Here is a 22196-nt window from a genome sequence, read left to right as displayed (position 1 = left end):
TGCAGTGGCTGGGGATTGCTTCATAGGTTGCGTCTTAACCCCTTGCACCACTAGGGAGGTCCTTGAACTTCAGGTTTTAATGCAGTATGACTTCAAATAAAAAGTGTGAATAAAGTGGTTAACAAAGGCCTTCAGATATTTGCCCTCTTTTGGGTGCAGCTTTTAACCTTAGCCCAATTCACCTTAGGGGGGAAAAAATCTCTATTATTGCTTAGTATCAGCCAGTGAACATCTGCTTCCAGCTGAGCCATTTCCTGATAATTTCTATGGAAGGCCCTGGGCGAAATTTTGACTTTTCTCTGGATTTCCCTCAGGAGGCCTGACGGCCAGACTTGTCTATTAACTACAATGTAATCACCAGTGGGAAAAACACCCCTTAGCAGCCAGTCAGGGCGCTGTGAATGAGGACGTAAATGTCCATACATCCTTCCAACTCTTCTCTAAATTTGATAGGATCTTCTGAAGAATGCAGAGGTAAAAGGACTTTGTAAAGTCATCTGGTTAAAGGAATCCCTAAGGCTCTTTTCTTTTTATCTTCCCATAGGTATTAATAAGACAGTTTTAGATGAGCACTCTAGAAACTTTTTTCTTTCAAATACAGTCAATTAGGATCCATTGTTTGGCTACTGACAAGTAGGATCTTAAATTACTATTAATAATGGTTCAAACCGATAATCAATTTCATGGATTAATTATAGGTGCAAGAGGCACCCCCACAGAGTACAAAATATGCAGTTCTGATAAGATCCACAAAGTTCACTTCCAGAGTTAGAACCGGGGATAAACTCTACCAGGCCATGTTATTTTTCACAATTGTTTCAAAACACAGGGAATCAAGTGTTTCCCCACCTCCTCTTTTGAACAAAATAGGCTGCCTCTAAAGTTCCTAAGCTCAGATCCACAGCCAGTTTGGTCATTTGCCACATGCCTACCGGTACATGCATCTTTCGGCTGACAGAGACCACAGAGAATATTCTCACTGGTCATAAAGTCACTCAAAAAGTAAGACAAGGGAGAACTTCATCTTTCTGCTCAAAACATTCCACATGTCAAAGTGGCAATATGGATGCAACCCATTCTTCTCCCCTTCAATGCCTATCACCATCTGTTTGTGTAGCCTGTTACTGGCATTCTTATATGTGGAATATGGTAATTATGCTCATGTCTGGCTCCTTTGCTTATCATAATGCCCTAAACCTTAGAACCTGAAGGCAGTTAGAATTGAGTTGAAGATGGTTGATTCTCAACCCTTTCTAGATGAACTTGGGAGACCCCTATTAGGTACATTACCTACAGTCTAATCACATTTATAAATGAAGGAAGTTGAATGTTTATACCATGCAGAACTTTCCAGGAAGGTTAACACCTTAGATTGCCAAATGAGACCATTGTTTGGTCTGATAGGATGATCTGTTAGGACTTCTATGCAAGTTGTAGTAATTCCCTGGTTCACATAAGGGCCTAGGGTGGGTGGGTTCCAGCTTCAGCCATGGCATCATACAATTGTTGCCCTGTTGGTTTCATTCTCAGTACAGCTTCTGTTGTAACAGGATGTTGATCCACATTCCCCAAACTTAATTGATTTTCTAATTGAGGACTCAGACAATGAAATTTCCTTTATCAAAGCTTATATTATAAGGATTCTAATTGGCCCTTTTTGGATCATTGCCATCTCCAAGGCCAGAAAGATGGAATTCTCTGATGGCAAGGCTTGGATATATGCCCCCCAATAATGGTGTGCATGACCATGTGCATGACGAGCACCATGTTGCTCGTTACTGAGGCTGATGCTGGTCACTGAGGATGCATTGTTATTCTTCTCCCACTGATAACTGTGTGTCATCAGAGAAGAGGTTTCTTGTGGATGTGTTTTTCAATTCTGTAATTATGAACACCTGCCATGCACACAGTTGTAGGCCAGGTGCCCTTGGGAATACTATGTCCATGCTCTCATGGAGACTGCAATCTAACAGGGCAGAAGGCAGTGCACAATAATTACACTGAGAGGCAAGGTAAGGATGGCAAAAGGATGGGAGGAGATATATGTGAGATTAAAACAAGTGAGTAAAGAATTTAAAAGGAATTCAAAAGCTACAAGAGGACAAACTTTTGGACCAGAGACACTTAGTTGTTGGGACTGAGGATGCTTACCTGAGTGAAGGGCTCCTGGTGGGTAGAGCATTAGGAAATACCTTACTGCTTACCTTTTCTTACTGCTCACCTTACCTTCCTGCATGGATTTTGAACTATTAGGACTTGTATCTAAAAAGTGGGTTTGAAGATTATTGACAGCACACGCATTCCCTAACTCTTAAATGTATGTATGCTCTCCTTTCTAAGAATATTTTCACACCATATAAAGTATGTTACTTTAAGTGTTTTAAAGGGTGTGGGAAGGGCCTCCATGGTGGCTCAAGGGGTTAAGCACTGTGCTATGAAGCAATCCACAGCCTCTGCAGCATGAGTTCCATCCCCGGCCAGCCAGGGAGAAACCCACATGGTGAGGCAGACCTCTCCTGTGTCTCCCGCTGTTCTCCTCAGCAGTGTATCTCAGTCAGTCTGCCTGTTCTGTTCCCCACTCTGTCTCTGGTGGATCCTCTTACCCCCTGCATTTCTGGCCTGTACCCCAGTTCTTATATAAAAAAAAGGGTGTGGGAAGAGGGGAGGACTGAAACTTCCAAGGTAAATGTTTATAATACCAATATCTAATATCATTTAAAATCATAACAGGAGACCTGCTTTGATTTTTTTTTTTAACGATTTATTTATACATACAAGAACTGGGGTACAGGCCATAGGTGTGGGGTGGTGAGAAGATTCACCAGAGACAGAGCGGGGAGCAGAACAGGTGGATCTACTGAAATACACTGCTGAGGGGAGCAGTGGGTGAGACAGGAGAGGTCTGCTATGCCATATGGGCCGCTCCCTGGCCGGCTGGGGATTGAACTTGTGCTGCAGAGGCTGTGGATTGCTTCATAGTGCAGTGCTTAACCCCTTGCACCACCAGGGAGGCCCCCCTCAATGAATTCTTAATTTATATGATGTATGTTAGCTTTTTCAGATTTTAATGTTTTTACTTCAGGTTTTGTCATTTATTTTTAAAGATTTCGACGTGGCAAAAGAATGGCTAAATAGTAGTCTAAAATTATTGTTGCAGAGATCTTAGAGTCAGCTTCCAAAGGTAGATATGTCTGTGCATTCCTCTTTCCCACTCAGCATTCCATGGAACTGGAAGAACCTGTCGAAAAGAATCATGATCATTATTTTCCTAACAGCCTGGAATCGTCGATTCCTTGTACTTAGGCTTGCAAATGGGCTCTCCTACACATATTAGAGGGCATGAGCTCTCGCTAGGTTGAAGGCAGAAACTAGTGGTGTGGGCTGCTTGGTGTTGAGGTGATGAACTTCTTGACTGAGTGCACCTGCGTGCAGATGTCTCGGTGCTGTTGTTGCTATTATTGGTGATTAGAGTGTGCTGGCAAAAGACTGTTGTGTTCAGTGATCACTGAAAAATGATCCCTGTTTTATTAGGGTCCCTGAAGTGGTTCAGGAGCTTCCAGTGACTTCACCTGTGAATGACATCAGGCAGCCTCGGCAGAGCAGCAGCAGTAACTTCGAGACACCTTCAAAAAGGTCTGCCACAAAGGGAAGAGCTGGAAGGTCAAGGAGAACAGAACAAGACTACTATGAGACAGACTACACAACTGGTGGCGAGTCTTGTGATGAGCTGGAGGAGAACTGGATCAGGTGCCAATTCCTTTCTCATTGACCACCACCTGCACATCTGGTGACTAGCAGGGGGCAGCCAAGTCTTATAGCTGTTACCTCCCAAACTAGATTGATGATCTGATCTCATTCCTTGCCAACCAGGGCTGGAGATCAATAGTTTTTGCTGTTGTTGTTGTTTGTTTTTTCCCTTTAGTTAACACTTTTTTGTGGTAATAATAGGCATGTAGGGATTTGTTTGTCTGCAACTATGCTTAAAACACTCGCAGCTTCCCCCAACAGAATGTCTGGTAAACCTCACCAGTGCCCTAACTTTTTACCCATAGTCACTGAAGGTAAGTCTTTCAAATAAATAAAAGTATCAAGGAATTTTGTTTTACTGATTATAAAATGCCCAGACAATGCTATGGCTTTTCTTTGGCATTTACTTTTTTAATTAAGCTTTCATGATGAGATCAGTTTCTTTTAAAAGTTTAATCTAAAAGACTTTGGCAATATTTTTGTAAGCAATTGAGATAACAATTTAGTGTCCTGGCCAAATTGTGGTTAAGTTCCTTTGTGTGTCAGTGGTTTTATTATCTCAACTCTACTCATGTGTGATGTGTAGCCGTTTGATGCCCATGTATTCTAAGGAGTGGGACAAAAACCATAAACATGTGCAGTAGGATTGGTAGTTAGTCAGGACATTGCTTCTCAAGTATGAGAAGGGATATAGTGCTTGAAATCCCCTTCACAACAGTAGTTCTCATACTTCCCCTTTCTCTCCAAGAACTTTTCTTCTTGTTCAGTCATTTCTCTCTAAAATATTTGTCTATTTGTATCATGAGAGATTAAAATGAAACTTTTTAGGAATTCTGAATTCTTATTTGTCTTTTGAGCAAATCATTTGATCCCTCTCCCCACCCCGTAAAATTAAGATATTTTATATCTTAGGTCTGAAATTTGAAATTCCATGTTGCAATGAAATTTCTTAGTCCTGTGAAACAATTCTGAGTATTTCCTCAGTGGATTATGAGTTAATAGCCTCACCTTCATCTGTGAAGAATATTGAGAGATACAAATGACAAGAATTTCAGGAATGTTTTTATAGTTTAATTCATTACTTGTTGATTTTTACAGTGAGGATACATTTTAATACATGTACATTTTAATGTTTAGATTAATAATCAAAGGACTTAACAATAAGCTACTTCCTCTTAGAAAATGAGACCAAGACCGAAAAACAAAAGAGAAAAACCATAGGTAGTAGGAGAAAACAGCCAGCTGCCAGTTTATGGTCTACTACTGCAGTGATGAAAACATACTTTGTGCTCTAAATTCCAGTTTTAAAAACTTAAACAAAAGTTTATTCCATTATCATGTAATTGTATATTCAGAATTATTGAGTTCCTCCCACTTGAACCTTTTATTTCATGTGAGATTTTCAACTTTATTTCTAAAATTATGTAGGTATCGCACTTAAAAAAACCCGATGAGTGGTATATAATTAGTTTTAAAAGACTTATTTGAACCCTACCTTCCTCTCCCTGTAAGTACCAAAAAGAAAATAAGACATTGTCTTTTTGCATATTCCACCACCTTTATTTTCTCCCATCCAAGTACTAACCAGGCCCGACCCTGCTTAGCTTCCGAGATCAGACGAGATCGGGCGCGTTCAGGGTGGTATGGCCGTAGACACCACCTTTATTTTCTTTGAAGAAGAACCACTGAATTCATGTCTATCACGAAAACATGTATAGTCCTCTCTTTCAATTTTTAGGGAATACCCACCTATCACTTCAGATCAACAAAGACAACTCTACAAGAGAAACTTTGACACTGATCTGCAGGAATACAAGAGCTTACAAGCAGAACTTGATGAGGTCAATAAAGAACTCTCTCGTCTGGATAAAGAGTTGGATGACTATAGAGAAGAAAGTGAAGAGTACATGGTAAAGTCAAGCCTTATAACCACATATTACACATGAATTTATTCTAATCTATGGAGGTACAATCTCCTTTATACTAATGTTGATACATATTTTGCCAGTAATTGCCAAACTAATTCTTTTTTTCCCCCAAACTAATTCTTAGGAGGATAATTCAGATCAAGCTTAGATGGAGGACTGTCCAAACTGAAGAGTGTACTAACATAGTTAAAAACTACAAAGCATGGTTAAGAGAAAATAACTATTTTTCCTATTTATAAACACAATTCATTCTTTCTTTAAAAATTCAAATAAGGGCCTTCCTGGTGGTGCAGTGGGTTGAGCGCAGGGCTGTGAAGCTGTCCACAGCCTCTGCAGCACCAGTTCAATTCCCGGCTGGCCAGGGAGATTCGCACATGGCACGGCAGACCTCTCCTGTCTCGCCCACTGCTTCCCTCAGCAGTGTATTTCGGTCTTTCTGCCTGTTCTGCTCCCTGCTCTGTCTCTGGTGAATTCTCTCACCCTCCCGCACCTCTGGCCTGTACCCCAGTGCTTGTATAAATAAATAAAATCTTAAAAAAACAAAGAGCTACAAATACAAATTTAAGTTCTATGGTTGTACCATACTTTGCTTAAAAGTCATCTTCTATGGATAGATATTTAGTATGTGTGCTCCCCTGACACACACATACCTCCCTGAGTAGTCATTAATACACAGTGAGCTTTTTGTACTTGTGTGCTTATCAGATTATCTAGCTAGAACAAACTCCAGAATGTGATATGACTGAGTCAGAAGTTATGTACAAACTGGTAAAACTGTTGATGTAAAACTGGGCCTCCCTGGTAGTGCAAGGGGTTAAGTGTCAGTACTATCAAGCTGTAGCCAGCCACAGTAGCAAGAGTTTGATCCCTGGCCAGGATACTAAACCACATGGCGCAGCAGACCTTTTTTTGTCTCGCCTGCTACTGCTCCCCTCAGCAGTGTATTTCAGTAGATTTGCCTGTTCTGCTCCCCACTCTGTCTCCTGTGAATCCTCTCACCACCACCCCCCCCGCACCTCTGGCCTTACATCCTAGTTCTTGCATGCATAAATAAATAAAATTAAATATATTTTTTAAACAAACTGTTGTTGTAAAACTGCCCTCCAAAAAGATCATTATCAACTGCATCACCACTAATAATAATAATGGGCTCAGCTGACCCACACCTCACATTTTGTACCTGAAAAATTACTTCATGTCTTAGTAATTAAGTCTGTTTTCACTTATATTTATTAGAACTTATATTTTTGCTTTTTTTTCTGCTTCATTTTATTAGATATTCTACCATTCTTATAGGGATGGTCTGCTTTTCTGTTTGAAGTACTTGATTTTTATTTATAGTTTGATTTGTTTGTTTTCTTTTGACTTCTATATGGTGTTGTCATGAATCTCAAGTCAGTGAACATTTATTGATTGTTATTGTGTCCTTAATAATGTGGAACTGGGGCCGCCCTAGTGGCACAAGTGGTTAAACACAGCACTGTGAAGCAGTGGGAGTTCAATCCCTGGCCAGCCAGGGAGCTACCCAAGTTGAGCAACAGACCTCTCCTGTCTTGCCTGCTGCTCCCCTAAGCAGTGTATTTTGGTCAATCTGCCTGTTCATTTCCCCACTCTTGTCTCTGGTGAACCCTCTCACTTCCTGCACTTCTGACCTGAACCCCAGTTCTTGTTGCATAAATAAATCTTTTTTAAAAAAATAATGTGGAAGTGCTAAGGTTAGAAGGGTAAATAAAATCTTACCTCTGCCCTTAAAGAGCTCATGTTCTAAGAGAAAAACTGACATCTACACTATCTATTGTAACTAATGTCATATTCTTTTAACAGTCTAGTAGAAAGTAATATAGCCACTCAGAAAAGGGATAACGAATTTAGGAGATGCTTCCGTCAAAGGTAACCAACACCAGTTCTCTAGATGGAAGGGGAGAGGATTGCAGGATTACAACCATAAAGAGACTTGATCAAAATCTGGCAACAGAAGCATGCAGGATTTTTTATGTGAATTGCAAATGATGGGCACTAAGACTGAAAAGGTAGGAGACTAGATTAGTATAGAAGTTAAAGGGAGAACGCAGACTATTTTATATAAAGGGGTATAAACATGTACTTTATAAGAAATCTCTCTGATGTCAATATGGCACATGAACTGGTGTGGTGAGAAAGGAGAGGCAGCAGAAAAATGAGATGCTTGCCTGTATGGCTGGAACATGACTCATGTTAGTGTCATAAATGCCTCTTCAGTGGATTCCTTCGGACTTTACTGAAGACCATAATAGTTTTAGGAAATTAAGACTTTATTATTTTAATCCCCTATATTATTTTCATAATCTCGCATTTTCATCTCAAAAATATAACATTATGGGCCTTCCCGGTGGCACAGCGGTTGAGTGCTGGGTTGCGAGGCTGCCCGCAGCCTCTGCAGTGCTGGTTCAATTCCCGGCTGCTCCCCAGCCACCAGGGGAGGGTCCCACACGGCGCGCAGACCTCTCCTGCCGCCCGCTGTTCCCCTCAGCAGTGTACTTCGGTCCTTCTGCCTGCTCTGCTCCCTGCTCTGGCTCTGGTGAATTCTCTCACCCTCCCGCGCTTCTGACTGTACCCAGTGCTTGTATAAATAAATAAATAAATCTATCTTAAAAAAATATATATATATAAAAAAATATATATATAGGAATATTATTTTTGAAAGACACACTACTCCATAAACATATTATCTTGTGTTTCTCATTAATAGGCTGCTGCTGATGAATACAATAGGCTGAAGCAAGTAAAGGGAGTAAGTATCCTGGATTGTAAGAGTCTTTTAGAAAGAACTTTTCTATTATGTATTTTTTTTTTCCTTTAACCTTAAGAATCTCTATGAATTCTTTATTACATATTCACTGATTATAACCCTGTAATTGCAAGATGAAAACTGAAACTGAGACTTTTGAACCTTAATTTTAGCAGCTACAACTAATACTCATTTTTTAAAACTTTCAAGTTTAAAAATACATACCAAGAGGCACACAAATATAAGTGCATAACTGGGTGAATTTTCACAAAGAGATCACACCTCTTTGTACCGGGCACTTAGAGATACATTTTCTGGTACCCATAGCAGCCTAGCAGCCCCTTCTTATATCCCCTTCCAGTTTTTACCCTCTCCCCAGAGGTAGCCAGCATCTACATCACACATTAATTTTGTCTATTTTGAACTTTATATGAATGGAATCTTGCAGTATATATTTTGTGTGTCATTTCTTTTGCTCAGTATTCTCTGTTAGATCCACTCATGTTTTAGAGTATAGCTATGTCTCATTGACATAACTTATTGTGTGATTAAAATATAACTTTACCCATTCTATTGTTAATAAATTTTGGGGTTATTCCCCAATTTATGACTTTTATAACTAATACCACTTTAAACATTTTTTAAGTGTCTTGTTCATATGCACACATTTGTAAGATACTCAGGAGTGAAATTGTAGGGTGTCTGGGCATGTGTGTGTTTAGCAGTGGGTAGGTTCCATCAGCTTTCCAAAGTGTTGTGTCACTTTACATCTTTTGTTGCTCCATGTAAAGACTGACATCATCAGTCTTTAAAGGACTTAAAACTTTTTGGATATTAAAAGATTTTATATTAAAATATTTAAAAAATGACAAGACCATGATTTTTTTGACATCATGATTTTTAATGCAAGAATATAAAAGGGTATTTAAAACATCCTGTGTCATTCCCCATTTACTTAGTTCCCTTTCACAAATCAGCCTATACACCAATTTGTTGGTTTGTTCATGTATTTTTTAGTGACCAATAAATTTTATTGGCCACTTTACAAATCATTAGAAAAAAGTGTATCCTTTGTAAAACTCAGGTTAAAAGGTATGACTGAATAAAGAGAACCAGCTGCCAATGTGACTATAGATACTGCCAGCTATCTTATCTGTATTCATTTAACACTCCCAACAATTCTGTATGACTAACATTTCCTTGTTTTTGTTCACCTCTGCCTTTCCAGCACCTGATACATAACTTGTTTTTATTTTGTTAAATTTACATGATTCCTTTTTTTTGTTAGTCTGCAGATTACAAAAGTAAGAAGAATTATTGCAAGCAGTTGAAGAGCAAGTTGTCACACATTAAGAAGATGGTTGGAGATTATGATAAACGGAAAACATAGAAGGCAGATACCACATTGAGAGATTAAGAAGTATCTGATATCTTTGCAGTGTTGTCAGAAGGCAGCGTGACTTCGGACTCTGACTTGGGAGACCAAATCTTTGTGATCATTACAAAGTTTTGGTAGCTTTAATATCGACAGTTCAATATCATCAGTATTGAAGCATTTTATAAATAGCTTTTGATAATCAACTGGGCTGAACACTCCAGTTAAGGACTTTATGCAATAAGTAGTTAAATGGTTCTTGCATTAAGAACTAACTATTGGGCCTCCCCTGTGGCACAGCGGTTGAGCCTGGGCTACAAAGCTGCCTGCAGCCTTTGCAGCGCCGGTTCAATCCCCAGCCGCCAGGCAAGGGTCCCACATGGCGCGCAGACCTCTCCTGAAGCCCGCTGCTCCCCTCAGCAGTGTATTTCTTCGTCGATCTGCCTATTCTGTTCCCCGCTCTGGCTCTGGTGAATTCTCTCACCCTCTTGTGCTTCTGACTGTACCCAATGCTTGTATAAATAAATAAAATAAAATCTTTAAAAAAAAAAAAAAAAGGGTAAAGGACCCAAGTAGATATTCAAAAAAAAAAAGAACTAACTATTGTTTGAGATTTTGAAACATTTAAGGAAGGTCCTGGAGTAAACTGTGCGGTGAACTTTCACACCTTATGTAAGTCATAGCTTCGTGTTTGTTAGTTCAGATGGGTGATCTCCTTTAATCCTCCCAGAATCCTCCCTTCAGATAACTGTAACTTATAATAATTCCTTTTCAAATAGGGAAACTGGATCCCTGCAGTGATGTCTCTGAAGTGAAACTGCTTGCTTCCTTGCTTACAGTTTTGGTTAAGTATGTTTTATGACTCCGTTAATAGCCCCCGGCCTTTCTGATTTTAGCTACTAAGGATATTGCATTCTACCAATCTCCTTATTGATTTTTGTGTACAAAAATGGTTAAAAGAACTTTTTACTGTTTTATGCAATCCTGTAAAAGAAACAAATCATGTAAAAGCAACAAATATGTGAAATTTAAAGACTGTAAATATATACTTTTTTAAAATCAAAGTTTAAACCTGGTTAGAATTTTGTTGTATATTTTAAATACTTTTTATCCTCTATGGTTTACATGTATTTTTTTAACCAGCTAGTCTTTTTCATTGTATCAGAGTATCCTATTACATTTATAATCTGATTGTGACTTGAATGTTTAAGCTCTGTACATATTTCACTATAAGGCATTAAAACTGGTGTTTTCTTTCTACAGTATACCTGTTTGATGTCATTAGTGCTGTTTAATACTAAATAATGGGAAACTACATCCAGCAGTAGTATCTGTTATTGTTTTAATCTATTTTGGGTGCTGTGTTGGTTGGTAGTTTCACAATCCTTTGGTTATAAGAAGCGTGATTTGTTCTGGAAATAGAATGCAATACCATAAAATACCAGATTATTTCAAATGGTGGCCTTATTCTCAGTATTTAAAAAAAAGATTTTATTAGTAAAGAAAATTAGCTGGTAATACTGGGCATATAGCTAACCAAGTTTATTATGACTACCACTGCCCCTATTTAGAATTCTTTTGAGAATTTTTTGAATAAGCTTTCAATTAGTCATTAAAAGGCAATTCAGACACTTAATTTTAAAATGTTTATATATAAGTCTGAATCATTATCCAAAGATAAGTTTTTTAATCATGTTTTCATTTATGACACTGATTAATTTCTTCAAATTGAAGACATTCTTAATTTTCTACATGTGCACATAATACAAAAGGGTAATAGTTTATGATTTTCATACCTTTTGGATTCATACCTAAAGGACTCTATTGAGCAATGAACTGATTTTTGTGTGTTAAATTAAAATTCTTTGTTTTTGGAAGTCAGTGTATTCAGTCTGTAAAGGCAAGTTTACCAGTGTTCTGATAAAACAAAACTATTTATCTGAATGCAGAAAATCAAACAGCATGTGTTTGCATTGTAATTGTGCCATAACATTGGACTTTGGAATAAAAAAAAATCATTTTCGAATGTGGTACTTATCTAAAGACCATTTCAGGGGCCAGTATCAGGTTTTTCTGGTGGGTTGGCATTAACTACCAGGATGTAACTTTGAAAAGTCATGTAGGGGCCTCCCTGGTGGCACAGGGGTTGGGGTCTCAGCGCTGTCAGGTTATCGCCAGCCACTGCAGCATGGGTTTGTTCCCAGGTCCAGGAGCTGACCCACGTGGCACAACAGACCTCTCCTGTCTCTCCCACTGCTCCCCTCAGCAGTGTATTTCAATAGATCTGCTTATTCTGCTCTCTACTCTGTTTCTGGTAAATCCTCTCGCCCCATACACCTCTGGCCTGCACCCTAGTTCTTGTATGCATAAATAGCTAAAATAAATCTTAAGGGGAAAAAAAAACTCACTTAGGCAGCTTTCTAGTCAGGAAAAAGGTTTAGAGTAGTCTTCAAAGGTCTTTTCCATCCCTTACCTTTTGTGGTTCTTATGTTTGCATTCTGCTTTCTGTTATAAACCACTGTTCCAAAAATTTTTGTTGTGGTAATATATTGTCCACCTGATAATGGTCCACTGCAGAAAGTGATTCCTTTTCATTTGTAATTCCATATTAAAAGCAGATATTTTCTTTATTTTGAAAACTTAAAGAACTATAAACATACATGCAACCACCACACAAAAATAATAGGTGTTAATGTTTTGTCATCTATGCTTTGTATTTTTTAAAATAAATTTTGCCTATGTCATATACACACAAAATATTTTATCCTTAAAATAGTCTGTTGACATGTAGCAATTTCTAATTCTCATTTCACAAGAAATTAATGAATTGGTAGATTAACTGGTTCATTGTCACACACTAGGATTCTAGGATTAGAATCTTGGCCTGTTCTGTGGGAATATTAGGTTCTATACTTCCATTCTAGGTTGACTTTGTTAATAAATTAAGGACTTGGATAAGGTCGGATTACTCTCCTAATATTAATAAAATATAATTTTGAGTGCACTTTAAGTACTTTTTATAAACTGTTTAGGTTTTAGGTGTACAACCATATGAATCAATTTTTAATTAATGTACAATGTTAATTATTACTTTTAATTGATATTAAATGCTTCATATGAAATACCTGGTAAGTATATGTAAAGACCTGAATGGCTATGTGTGTAAAAGGAAGGCTCAGGGTTGGGCCTCCCTGTTGCACAGGGGGTTAAGTCTCAGGACTACGAAGCTATCCGCAGCCACTGCAACACAAGTTCAATCCCAGCCAGGGAGGTGATCCACATGGTGCAGCAGACCTCTCCTGACTCATCCGCTGCTCCCCTCAGCAGTGTATTTCAGTCAATCCACCTGTTCTTTTCCTCACTCTGTCTGTGGTGAATCCTCTCACCTCACTCACCTCTGGCCTGTACTCCAGTTCCTGGATGCATAAATAAATCTTTTTTTAAAAATTAAAAAAAGAGTCAGCAAAGAAGAGTGCTTTAATCATGGCTCCAGATACCTTTGCTTCACCTGGGGTTGAGGGAGCTACTCACATATGGATTTTCCATCTGCTTAAGCACTGGGACTAGAAATACTTCATCTGGACATATCAGAGGCTCACGGGGAGGAATCAATTCAAACTCGATTTTCTGGCAGTTCTTGGTTCTACTATACTCACCATGTAACCTCTTGTGTGAAAAGAACAAATTACATGGAGGATTATGTCATCCCTCTTGTGTTTCCTATTAACATTTCTTCTCATGGGAATATTTTCACAAGGAAAATGCTGAGATTAGTTGGGTGGTTTTTTGAAAGCATTGTGCTAAAATAATACCACTTTGGACTTAGAAAAAACATGAACATATAGTTGTATCAGATTTATTTATTTTTTATTTTTATTTTTTGGTAACTAGCAAAGTGTGGAAGGATGTTCCCTCAAGTTACCTTACTGCTGCCAATGGAACTTGCTTGCATTCTTTGCATTAGTTGTCCCATCATGCTTTGCTGCTCCAGCAATCACTTGTTGTATGACCTTGAACAAATTACTTACCTTTTTTCCTGTACCAGTTTGGATATTTGTACCTAATTTCATGGTTGCTATGAAGGAAGTTACTGTATGACTTAGAACTGTCCTTGTCAGAAAGTAAATAACATGGTCATTACATTTCCCAAAGTCAGAAGATGAAACTTACACATTTTTAAAAAGCAAATTGTGTTTTATGAGGGTGTATCATCCCAACCCCTATGTTTGCTCAATGCTGGGTAAATTCTTTGAATTCTAAGCAGATAACTGCTTTTGATTTGGCTTTGTGACTATTCAGAGTCCATGAACAAATGCTTTGAATGACAGACTGGAGTTCACATATCAAGATAATGATTCTGTTGTTTTAAATCATTCTCTGGAATGATTTAAGTTCCATCTAAAGGTACAGGAATATGTGGGTGTACTTCTCCCAGTCTTTGAAGTTACACACTTTGAATTTCACCTTGATTGTGACTGAACTGTTCATGAATTTCCTAACCCCTTGGATTGTGTCCAGCTACCCACAGGCAAAGAACAGACTGTTCCATTCTTTATAACTGTCCCTTAGTTTTTTGGGTATTTTTGTTTGTTTGCTCTTTACAAGTAGAAACATTTGATTAGGTTAGATCATTTTTTCATTCTACCACTTTGTACACAATATTGTTAGTCATAATATGGCCATGGATTTATGCATATTTTGTTTTGCCTTTGTACCAGTCCTAGTCAAGTGAAGATCTATGACAAATCTATACAGAAGACAGTAAACTTTACAATTGGTGAAAGTCTTAATCGTTCAACTTCCACAAATATGCTTAGTTTGTTGTGGGGAGGGGGTTGGGGGAGGCTTGTCTGTCCTTTCCCTGTTTTTCTATATAAAAGTCTTCCCAGACTGATAAATAGTAAACATAAGCAAGAAACTTAGGTTTTGATGTTGTGGCTGTTTTCCTACAGGAATGAATCTCATATTGGGATAGGATAGTCAATCAGATTGGAAGGAAGGAAAAGGAGAAAGTGTGAAGATTGTGGAAGGAAAGTTGGAAAAAAAAAAGGGAAAGGAAAAGGTGTGGAATTTGTAAATCCTGTAAAGGAGTCAAAGGCAAGGAGAAGGCAAAAATGGAAGACTGACACTGAGAAAGACTACTAGTTTCCCACTCCTCGTCCTTTTAAAGACTACACCAAAGGGGCCTCCCTGGTGGTACAAGGGATTAAGGCGCAACCTATGAAGCTATCCACAGCCTCTGCAGCACAAGTTCGATCCCCAGCCAGGGAGCTACCCACATGGTGCAGCAGACCTCTCCTGCCTCGCCTGCTGCTCCCCTCAGCAGTGTATTTCAGTTATCTGCCTGCTGTGTTCCCCACTCTGTCTCTGGTGAATCCTCACCCCCCCACTGCTCTGGCCTGTACCCCAGTTCTTGTATGCATACATAAATCTTTAAAAAAAAAAATAAAGACTACACCAAAACTCAACAATGAGATTTTGTCTTCTGCAGGGGAAATGAACTGATTATGGAGTTACACAGGGTTGTTAAATCTGTTGGGTTGGTGACTATATTCCCACTTTACAGATCAGGCCTGGTTTTGCTTACTTGAGGTCACCCAGCTAGTGTGGCAGAACTTGATTTTAAATCCAGTTCTGCACTGCTGTGCAGGATAGCATCTGTTTTTAAGGGGTCAGGCAGAACGCTTGGGAAGATTTTAGTACCAAGAAAGCCATGTAAGCAACAAAGGAGATGTACATACTGACGGGGAAGTAAAGAATCTCCAGGGTCTAACACTTTTTCGAATGTTCTGGGGATACTGTCCTTTATTTCTCAAATATAGGAAATGCTAGTTAATTCTAAATGTAGGTATCTCAAACCACTTGTGCAAAACTGAAATGATCTTACCTACCCCCAACCTCTCAATAATTGTAACTCTATCCATTTGGTTACTCAGCTAACTCTGAAGTCATCTTTTTTTTTTTTTTTAATTATAGGTACTGTTTAAATTTTAAATTTGTTTACAGAAGTAACTAAGTTTCAGTTGTGCAAAATTGTAAGTTAACATCTGTATTTACTGCCTTAAAGTGACCCATTTTACCCAACTTACCTACTTCCTTTCTGGTTATCACTAGTTTGGTACTATAAAGTTTATTTTCTATTTCGTTCAAAAATTTTTTTTTTTTTTAGAGGCATGCTTTATTTATTTGTTTGCTGGTTTTGTTTGTTTGTTTTGTTCATACATGCACTGGGTACAGTCAGAAGCGCGGGAGGGTGAGAGAATTCACCAGAGCCAGAGCGGGGAGCAGAGCAGGCAGAAGGACCGAAGTGCACCGCTGAGGGGAGCAGCGGGCGGCAGGAGAGGTCTGCGCGCCATGTGGGACCCTCCTCCGGTGGCCGGGGAGCAGCCGGGGATCGAACCGGCGCCGCAGAGGCCGCAGGCAGCTTCGCAACCCAGTGTTCAACCGCTGCGCCACCGGGGAGGCCCTTCGTTCAAATTTTTTGGTTGGTTTTTCTGTACCACATGAGTGGAAGAATATGGTGTTTGTCTTTCTTCATCTGATATATTTCACTAGCATAATTCCCTCTAAATTCATCCATGTTGTTGCAAACGGCAGGATCTCGTCTGTCCCCATAGCTGAGTAGTATTCCGTGTGTGTATACTGTCCTCTGTATACATAGGCACACACGTATGTTGATGTGTACCACATCTTTGTTCGCTTATCTATTGACGGGCACTTAGGTTGTTTCCAGCTTTTAGCTATTACAAATAATTAATGGTGCATATACTCTTCAAACTTATGTGTTTTCATTTTTTTGGTAAATACCCAGAAAAAGAGTAACTGGATCATACGGAATTTCTATTTTTAGTTTTCTGAGGAATCTCTGTACTGTTTTCTATAATGGCTTCACTAGTTTACATTACCAATAACAGTGTACAGGGTTCCTTTCCACATCTCAGCAACACTTGCTATTTCTTTTCTATAATAACCATTCTTAGAGGTATAAGGTGATACCTCAGTGCTGTTTTGATTTGCCTTTCCCTAAAAATAAGAGATGAACAGCTTTTAATATATCTACTGGCCATTTATATGTCTCCTTTGGATGTCTATTCAGATTCTCTGCCTGTATTTTCATTGAGTTGTTTTTTGTTGAATTTTATGATTTCTTTATACATATTGTGTATTAACCTGCTGCCAGGTGTATGCTATGCAAATATTTTCTCCCATTCAGTAAGATGTCTTTTCGTTTTTGATGATAGTTTCTTCAGTGGTGCAGAAGTTTTCAGTTTGATATAGTCCCATTTGTTTTTTTTTTTTTAATTTATTTATACAAGCACTGGGTACAGTCAGAAGCACGGGAGGGTGAGAGAATTCACCAGAGCCAGAGCGGGGAGCAGAGCTGGCAGAGGGACCGAGGTACACTGCTGAGGGGAGCAGCGGGCGGCAGGAGAGGTCTGCGCGCCATGTGGGACCCTCCTCCAGTGGCCGGGGAGCAGCCGGGGATCGAACCAGCGCTGCAGAGGCTGCGGGCAGCTTCGCAACCCAGCGCTCAACCACTGTGCCACCGGGGAGGCCCCCATTTGTTCGTTTTTGCTTTAATTTCCCTTTTCATTGGAATTGAGTACCCAAAACATCTCTAAGGCTGATGTCATAAAGGATATGGCTTATATTCTATATAGTTATGGTTTAAAATCCAAGATATTTCTTTTTTTTTTCTTAAATAAATTTTATTTTTATATTCCCCATACAATTGCAACCCCCTTATTTTGACCCCAATCCCTCCCCTCCCCGCCTCCCACCCCACATAGAGTGTCTCTGGTTCATAGTTTTTTGTTGATTTTGATAAAATCCAAGATATTTCTAAGGCTGATGTAATAGGGTGTATCACCTATACTTTCTCCTATATAAACTTATGGTTTCTGGTATTACGTCCAAGTCTTCAGTCCATTCTGAATTAACTTTTGTGTATAACATCAGTGGTTTAGTTTCACTGTCTTGCATGTGGCTGTCCCGTTTCCCAACACATTTGCTGAGAGACTTTCCTCGTTCCATTTTAAATTCTTGATTATTTTGTCATATATTAGTTGTCCATGTATATGTGGGCTTATTTCTGGGCTCTCCATTCTGTTGTAATGATCAACATTAAATTGTGTTTGTTTTTACTCTTTTGGTTAGTATCCTTTGTTGTATAGTTTCAAATTGGGAATTTGGTTTTGATTCCTTTTTCATAGCATACATCCAGTGTAAAGACAAGATCGAAAATCCAACCACCTCTCACTGCCGTATTACACTACCCAAGCCATCACTATTATCTCTCCAAAGTTCTTACAATGTTCAGAGGCCCCCGTTTCTCTGATTTCAGCAGAAAGCACTCAACCCCTGCTTATTTCATGCAGTCCCTCAAACACACCAATGTGCTTCTACCTCAGGGCCTTTGTTTCTTGCAGTTCCCATTGCCTTTAGACATCTTTCCCTATTATGGTTACTCCCTTCCTTCTTCGGGTCATGCCACAGCTGTCTTCTTAGTGAGGTCTCCTCAGACCATGCTGTTTTAAACCACAACCTGTTTTCTTCCCCCCCCCCCCCGCGTAATTTTTCTCTATGGCATTATTACTGTATGATACAGTATGTTCTTGATAAATGTCTCCATAGCATAAGGAAAACTCCATATGGGAAAGATCTTTGTCATTCTATTTCCTCAGTGCCCAGACCTATATTAGGCCCAAAGTATGTGCTTGATAAATATTGTTGCATGACGGGCAAGAGCAACAGAGGAGTCCTGGAAAACCTTTGCACAGCAGCTTCAGGCTTAGCTGTCGCTACTGCAGCAACCTGCACAGTCTTTCATGAAACCTTTTACAAATAACAAAACCAAGCACCTCAGATTCTAGGTAGAAGATTACCTGGCGTCCTACCTTGCGAGAGCGAATGCGATCACTTTTACTGCTTCTTTGTGAAGCAGCTGGAAAAAGGAAGGCGGTTCCCCCCCAAACCCCAAGCTGTGGAAGGGCCGCGGTCCGGGAGCTCCCCACTCCGGCCATTGCAGCCCGCAGCAGCCGGAACGTTTCTGCGTCGCCGCTCTGCCCAGCGGAAGGACTTCTGAGGCGTTCTTAGAGCGGCTGGGGCGGGGCTTCCGGTCAGAGCGGCGTCGGGCAGGACGGGTGAGTCCCCGGTTAGGGTTTTGTGCAGAGCTGAGGCGGGGGCCGCTGCTTGGGGTTCTCCGTGGCAAGGAGGGGACTTCGAGTCGGGTTGCAGGCTGAATGACCTCGTCCTATTTCGTAGGGATGTGAGAGGCCGCGTGGAGGCGGGAGGGCTTTATCCGTCTGGGGAGCTGCACAGAAGCCCCTGGGGAACGACTGTTCTCTAAGCTAGAGCGCCAATTTTGGGAATTGTGGTTCTGGTTCGAATTTGTGACCGGCCTCCTGCTCTGTGGCCTCGAGAGAGTTACCACCTTTGCGCCTCGAGTTCCACATCTTTAAGGCCGGAACAGCAATCACCCTTGCCTGTTTCACAGCGCTTGGCAGGGTAAGGTGTGAGGAAAAGCTTCATAAATTGCGGTGTTTGGTGCGGATCTTATTTGTTTGCAGGTTGCAGCAGTAAGCTCATGTGATGGGAGTCACACCAACAGTCTTCTAAGGGGGCAAGGGGCTTTTCTGGTTTCGGATTCCCAGAGAAAGAATCAGCAAAATTTTAAGAAGATGAAATATTGAGAAGTCATAGGCCTTTGGTGATGCTGACTCTTGGTCACCAAGTACATCTTTCTCCAGGATGCTTAAATCCTTTAACAGGATAGATTGTAAATATCTACCTTCCCTGAGAACAGCTACTGTTACAGGGGCCTCCATTCTATCCCTGTTATTTGCCTTTCCGGGCAACATCTAGTCCTTGTGTGCAACGAGTCAGAAGACTTCCTGCTCGGAACCTCTCATTTCGTATCTGAGCTTTTAGAGAATTAAAAATAATAAAAACAAAGTGCAGTTTATTGATATGATGGATGGCAATAGCCATGCTTATAAAAATTTGAGCTTTAAAACACTGAACATGTTATTGTGAACCTTTGATTTTTTTTACTTTCACAGTTAATACGAAACATAGGAAAATAGAAAAGTTCTATTTAGTTGCTTTATGTCATGTTACCACACTCACTAAACCTGCAAGTTACCAACATAGTTAACTGTTGCAATAGTGCAGATGTTAGAAATGAGCCACTTCTAGTTACTCAGAATCCTAAAGTAAATCACCAGATTTCTAGAAATAAATGAATCTCTCCCAATGATAGGGAGTGGCTTGTTAATTCAGTGAGAGACATACAGAAATTTAACAAATAATCTGATTGTAGAAGTTGCCACAGCAAGCAGAGATGCCTTAAAGCACTCTCCAAATTGTCAATAGATTTTATTTATTTATTTATTTATTTATTTATTTATTATTTGTTTGTTTTTTTGTTTATACATGCACTGGGTACAGTCAGAAGCGCGGGAGGGTGAGAGAATTCGAGCGGGGAGCAGAGCAGGCAGAAGGACCAAAGTACACTGCTGAGGGGAGCAGCGGGCGGCAGGAGAGGTCTGCGCGCCATGTGGGACCCTCCTCTGGTGGCCGGGGAGCAGCCGGGGATCGAACCGGCGCCGCAGAGGCCGCGGGCAGCTTCGCAACCCAGCGCTCAACCGCTGCGCCACCGGGGAGGCCCTTGTCAATAGATTTTAATTCCACAAGACCTTTTATAGATCAATTTAGATTTTAAAATGTATTTTTCTATAAAAACTGTATAAATGGAAGATAAAGTCTTGGTTATGATCCTCAACACAAAAAAACTTCTTCTCTGCCCTTGATGGGATTGTTTTGTCCATATGTCCTGTGATCATTTATGGAAGAAGGAAGCTGAGTGAGAGCAGGGAATGGGACAGATACTCCTTTGGGGAGGAGAGAGGTATGAATATGATAGGGATGTTTATTTTAATTAATTTTGGCTAATGGGTTCCTCCCAATACTAATTTTATTCCTGGTCATTAAAGGAATGCATGTTCATATTGAAAATATAAAAAATACAGAAGAGAGTAAAAAGCAAAAAACTCAGTCACCCTTGATCCTGTATCCAGATGAAATCATTACTCCTGTTTAATGAATGTCTATATATTTCTTTATCTTTTAATAGTTGATGTCATAGTATATAGGGTTAATATTGTATCCTTTTAAATATTATATATAGATTTAATATTGTATAATTATGAGTCATAAGCATTTGCCATTTATAAAAGTTAACACATTAATTAAAAAACTTAAGATTTTGAAAAAGTTCACACATACATTGAGGTGGAGAGGTAGTAGAATAGTTTCCCCTTATCCTTGGAGGATACATTTCAGGACCTATAGTGGATGCCTGAAACCACTGATAATTCTGAAGTCTGTCTCTATGTGTGTGTGTGTGTGTGTGTGTATGCACAGAAAGAACACATACATGTACAGAAAGAAGCATAATATATGAAGTATGCATGTGTAAACATGTGTACATACATGTAGTGTACGTGCATGTAATGTACATGCATGTAATGTACATACATATAATAATATAATAACTGTAGTTAATCTTCATCTGATAATTCTGAAGTCTGATAATTTTGTCGTCTCTGTGTGTGTGTATATATGTACATAAAGAACACATACATGTACAGAAAGAAGCATAATGTATATACAAAGTATACATATGTAAACACATGTGTACATACATATAATGTACATACATATAATAATCAACTGTAGTTAATCTTACTTCATCTATACCCATACCCACTTCCTATCATTCAATGGTCCTATCCTTTGTTGCAGAAAGAAGCATAGTGTGTATATAAAGTATACATATGTATATGTATACTTATTTAATTAGCACATTAAGAGATTAAAATAGAACTGTTATAATAGTATGCTGTAATATAGTCACGTGCCATATAATGTGGTTTCAGTCAATAACATGATCCCTATGTATAGCCTAGGTATGTACTAGGCTATACCATCTAGGTTTATGTGAATACACTCTGATATTTGTACAATGATGGAATTGCCTAATGACATTTCTCAGTAGCCCAGTCATTAAGCAACACATGACTGTAAAAGTTACATAAATATAGTCTCTCAACATACATTTTATATATTTTTGATCCATGACTGTTTGCAGGTAACTGAAAATGAAGCTGGATAAGTGGTGGCTGGAGTTGGGGGGAGCCTATTGTATAATGAATCAGCATGTATCCATTAGTCCAGCTATAATGACTGTAGCTAATCATACTTCATCCACACCATACCTACTTCCTATAATTCAATGGTCCTATCCTTTGCTGCATCTATAATGTTTTTATGTTTTGGTAAAATTATGCTTATATCTGGAATTACCAAATTTGTGCAT

General features: G+C 39.3%; 1 protein-coding gene across 2 annotated transcripts in view; it reads left to right on the top strand.

The window, feature by feature from the left end:
* Nucleotides 1–9832, top strand: part of OCLN (occludin) — a gene marked incomplete at both ends in the record, with an annotated part of 40390 nt that extends 30558 nt beyond the window's left edge. For both annotated transcript variants that reach the window (XM_084233580.1, XM_084233579.1), the window contains 4 exons: nucleotides 3532–3747; nucleotides 5486–5657; nucleotides 8404–8445; nucleotides 9731–9832. In XM_084233580.1, the coding sequence (XP_084089706.1) occupies nucleotides 3532–3747; nucleotides 5486–5657; nucleotides 8404–8445; nucleotides 9731–9832 (532 nt within the window). The remainder of the gene's footprint in view (nucleotides 1–3531; nucleotides 3748–5485; nucleotides 5658–8403; nucleotides 8446–9730) is intronic.
* Between the last annotated feature and the right edge of the window lie 12364 nt (nucleotides 9833–22196).

The sequence above is a fragment of the Talpa europaea genome (assembly GCF_964194135.1).
Source record: "Talpa europaea genome assembly, chromosome: 5".
Taxonomy (NCBI): Eukaryota; Metazoa; Chordata; class Mammalia; order Eulipotyphla; family Talpidae; genus Talpa; species Talpa europaea.
The sequence above is the reverse complement of the archived record's forward strand: the minus strand, read 5'-3'. Positions and strand labels throughout refer to the sequence as shown.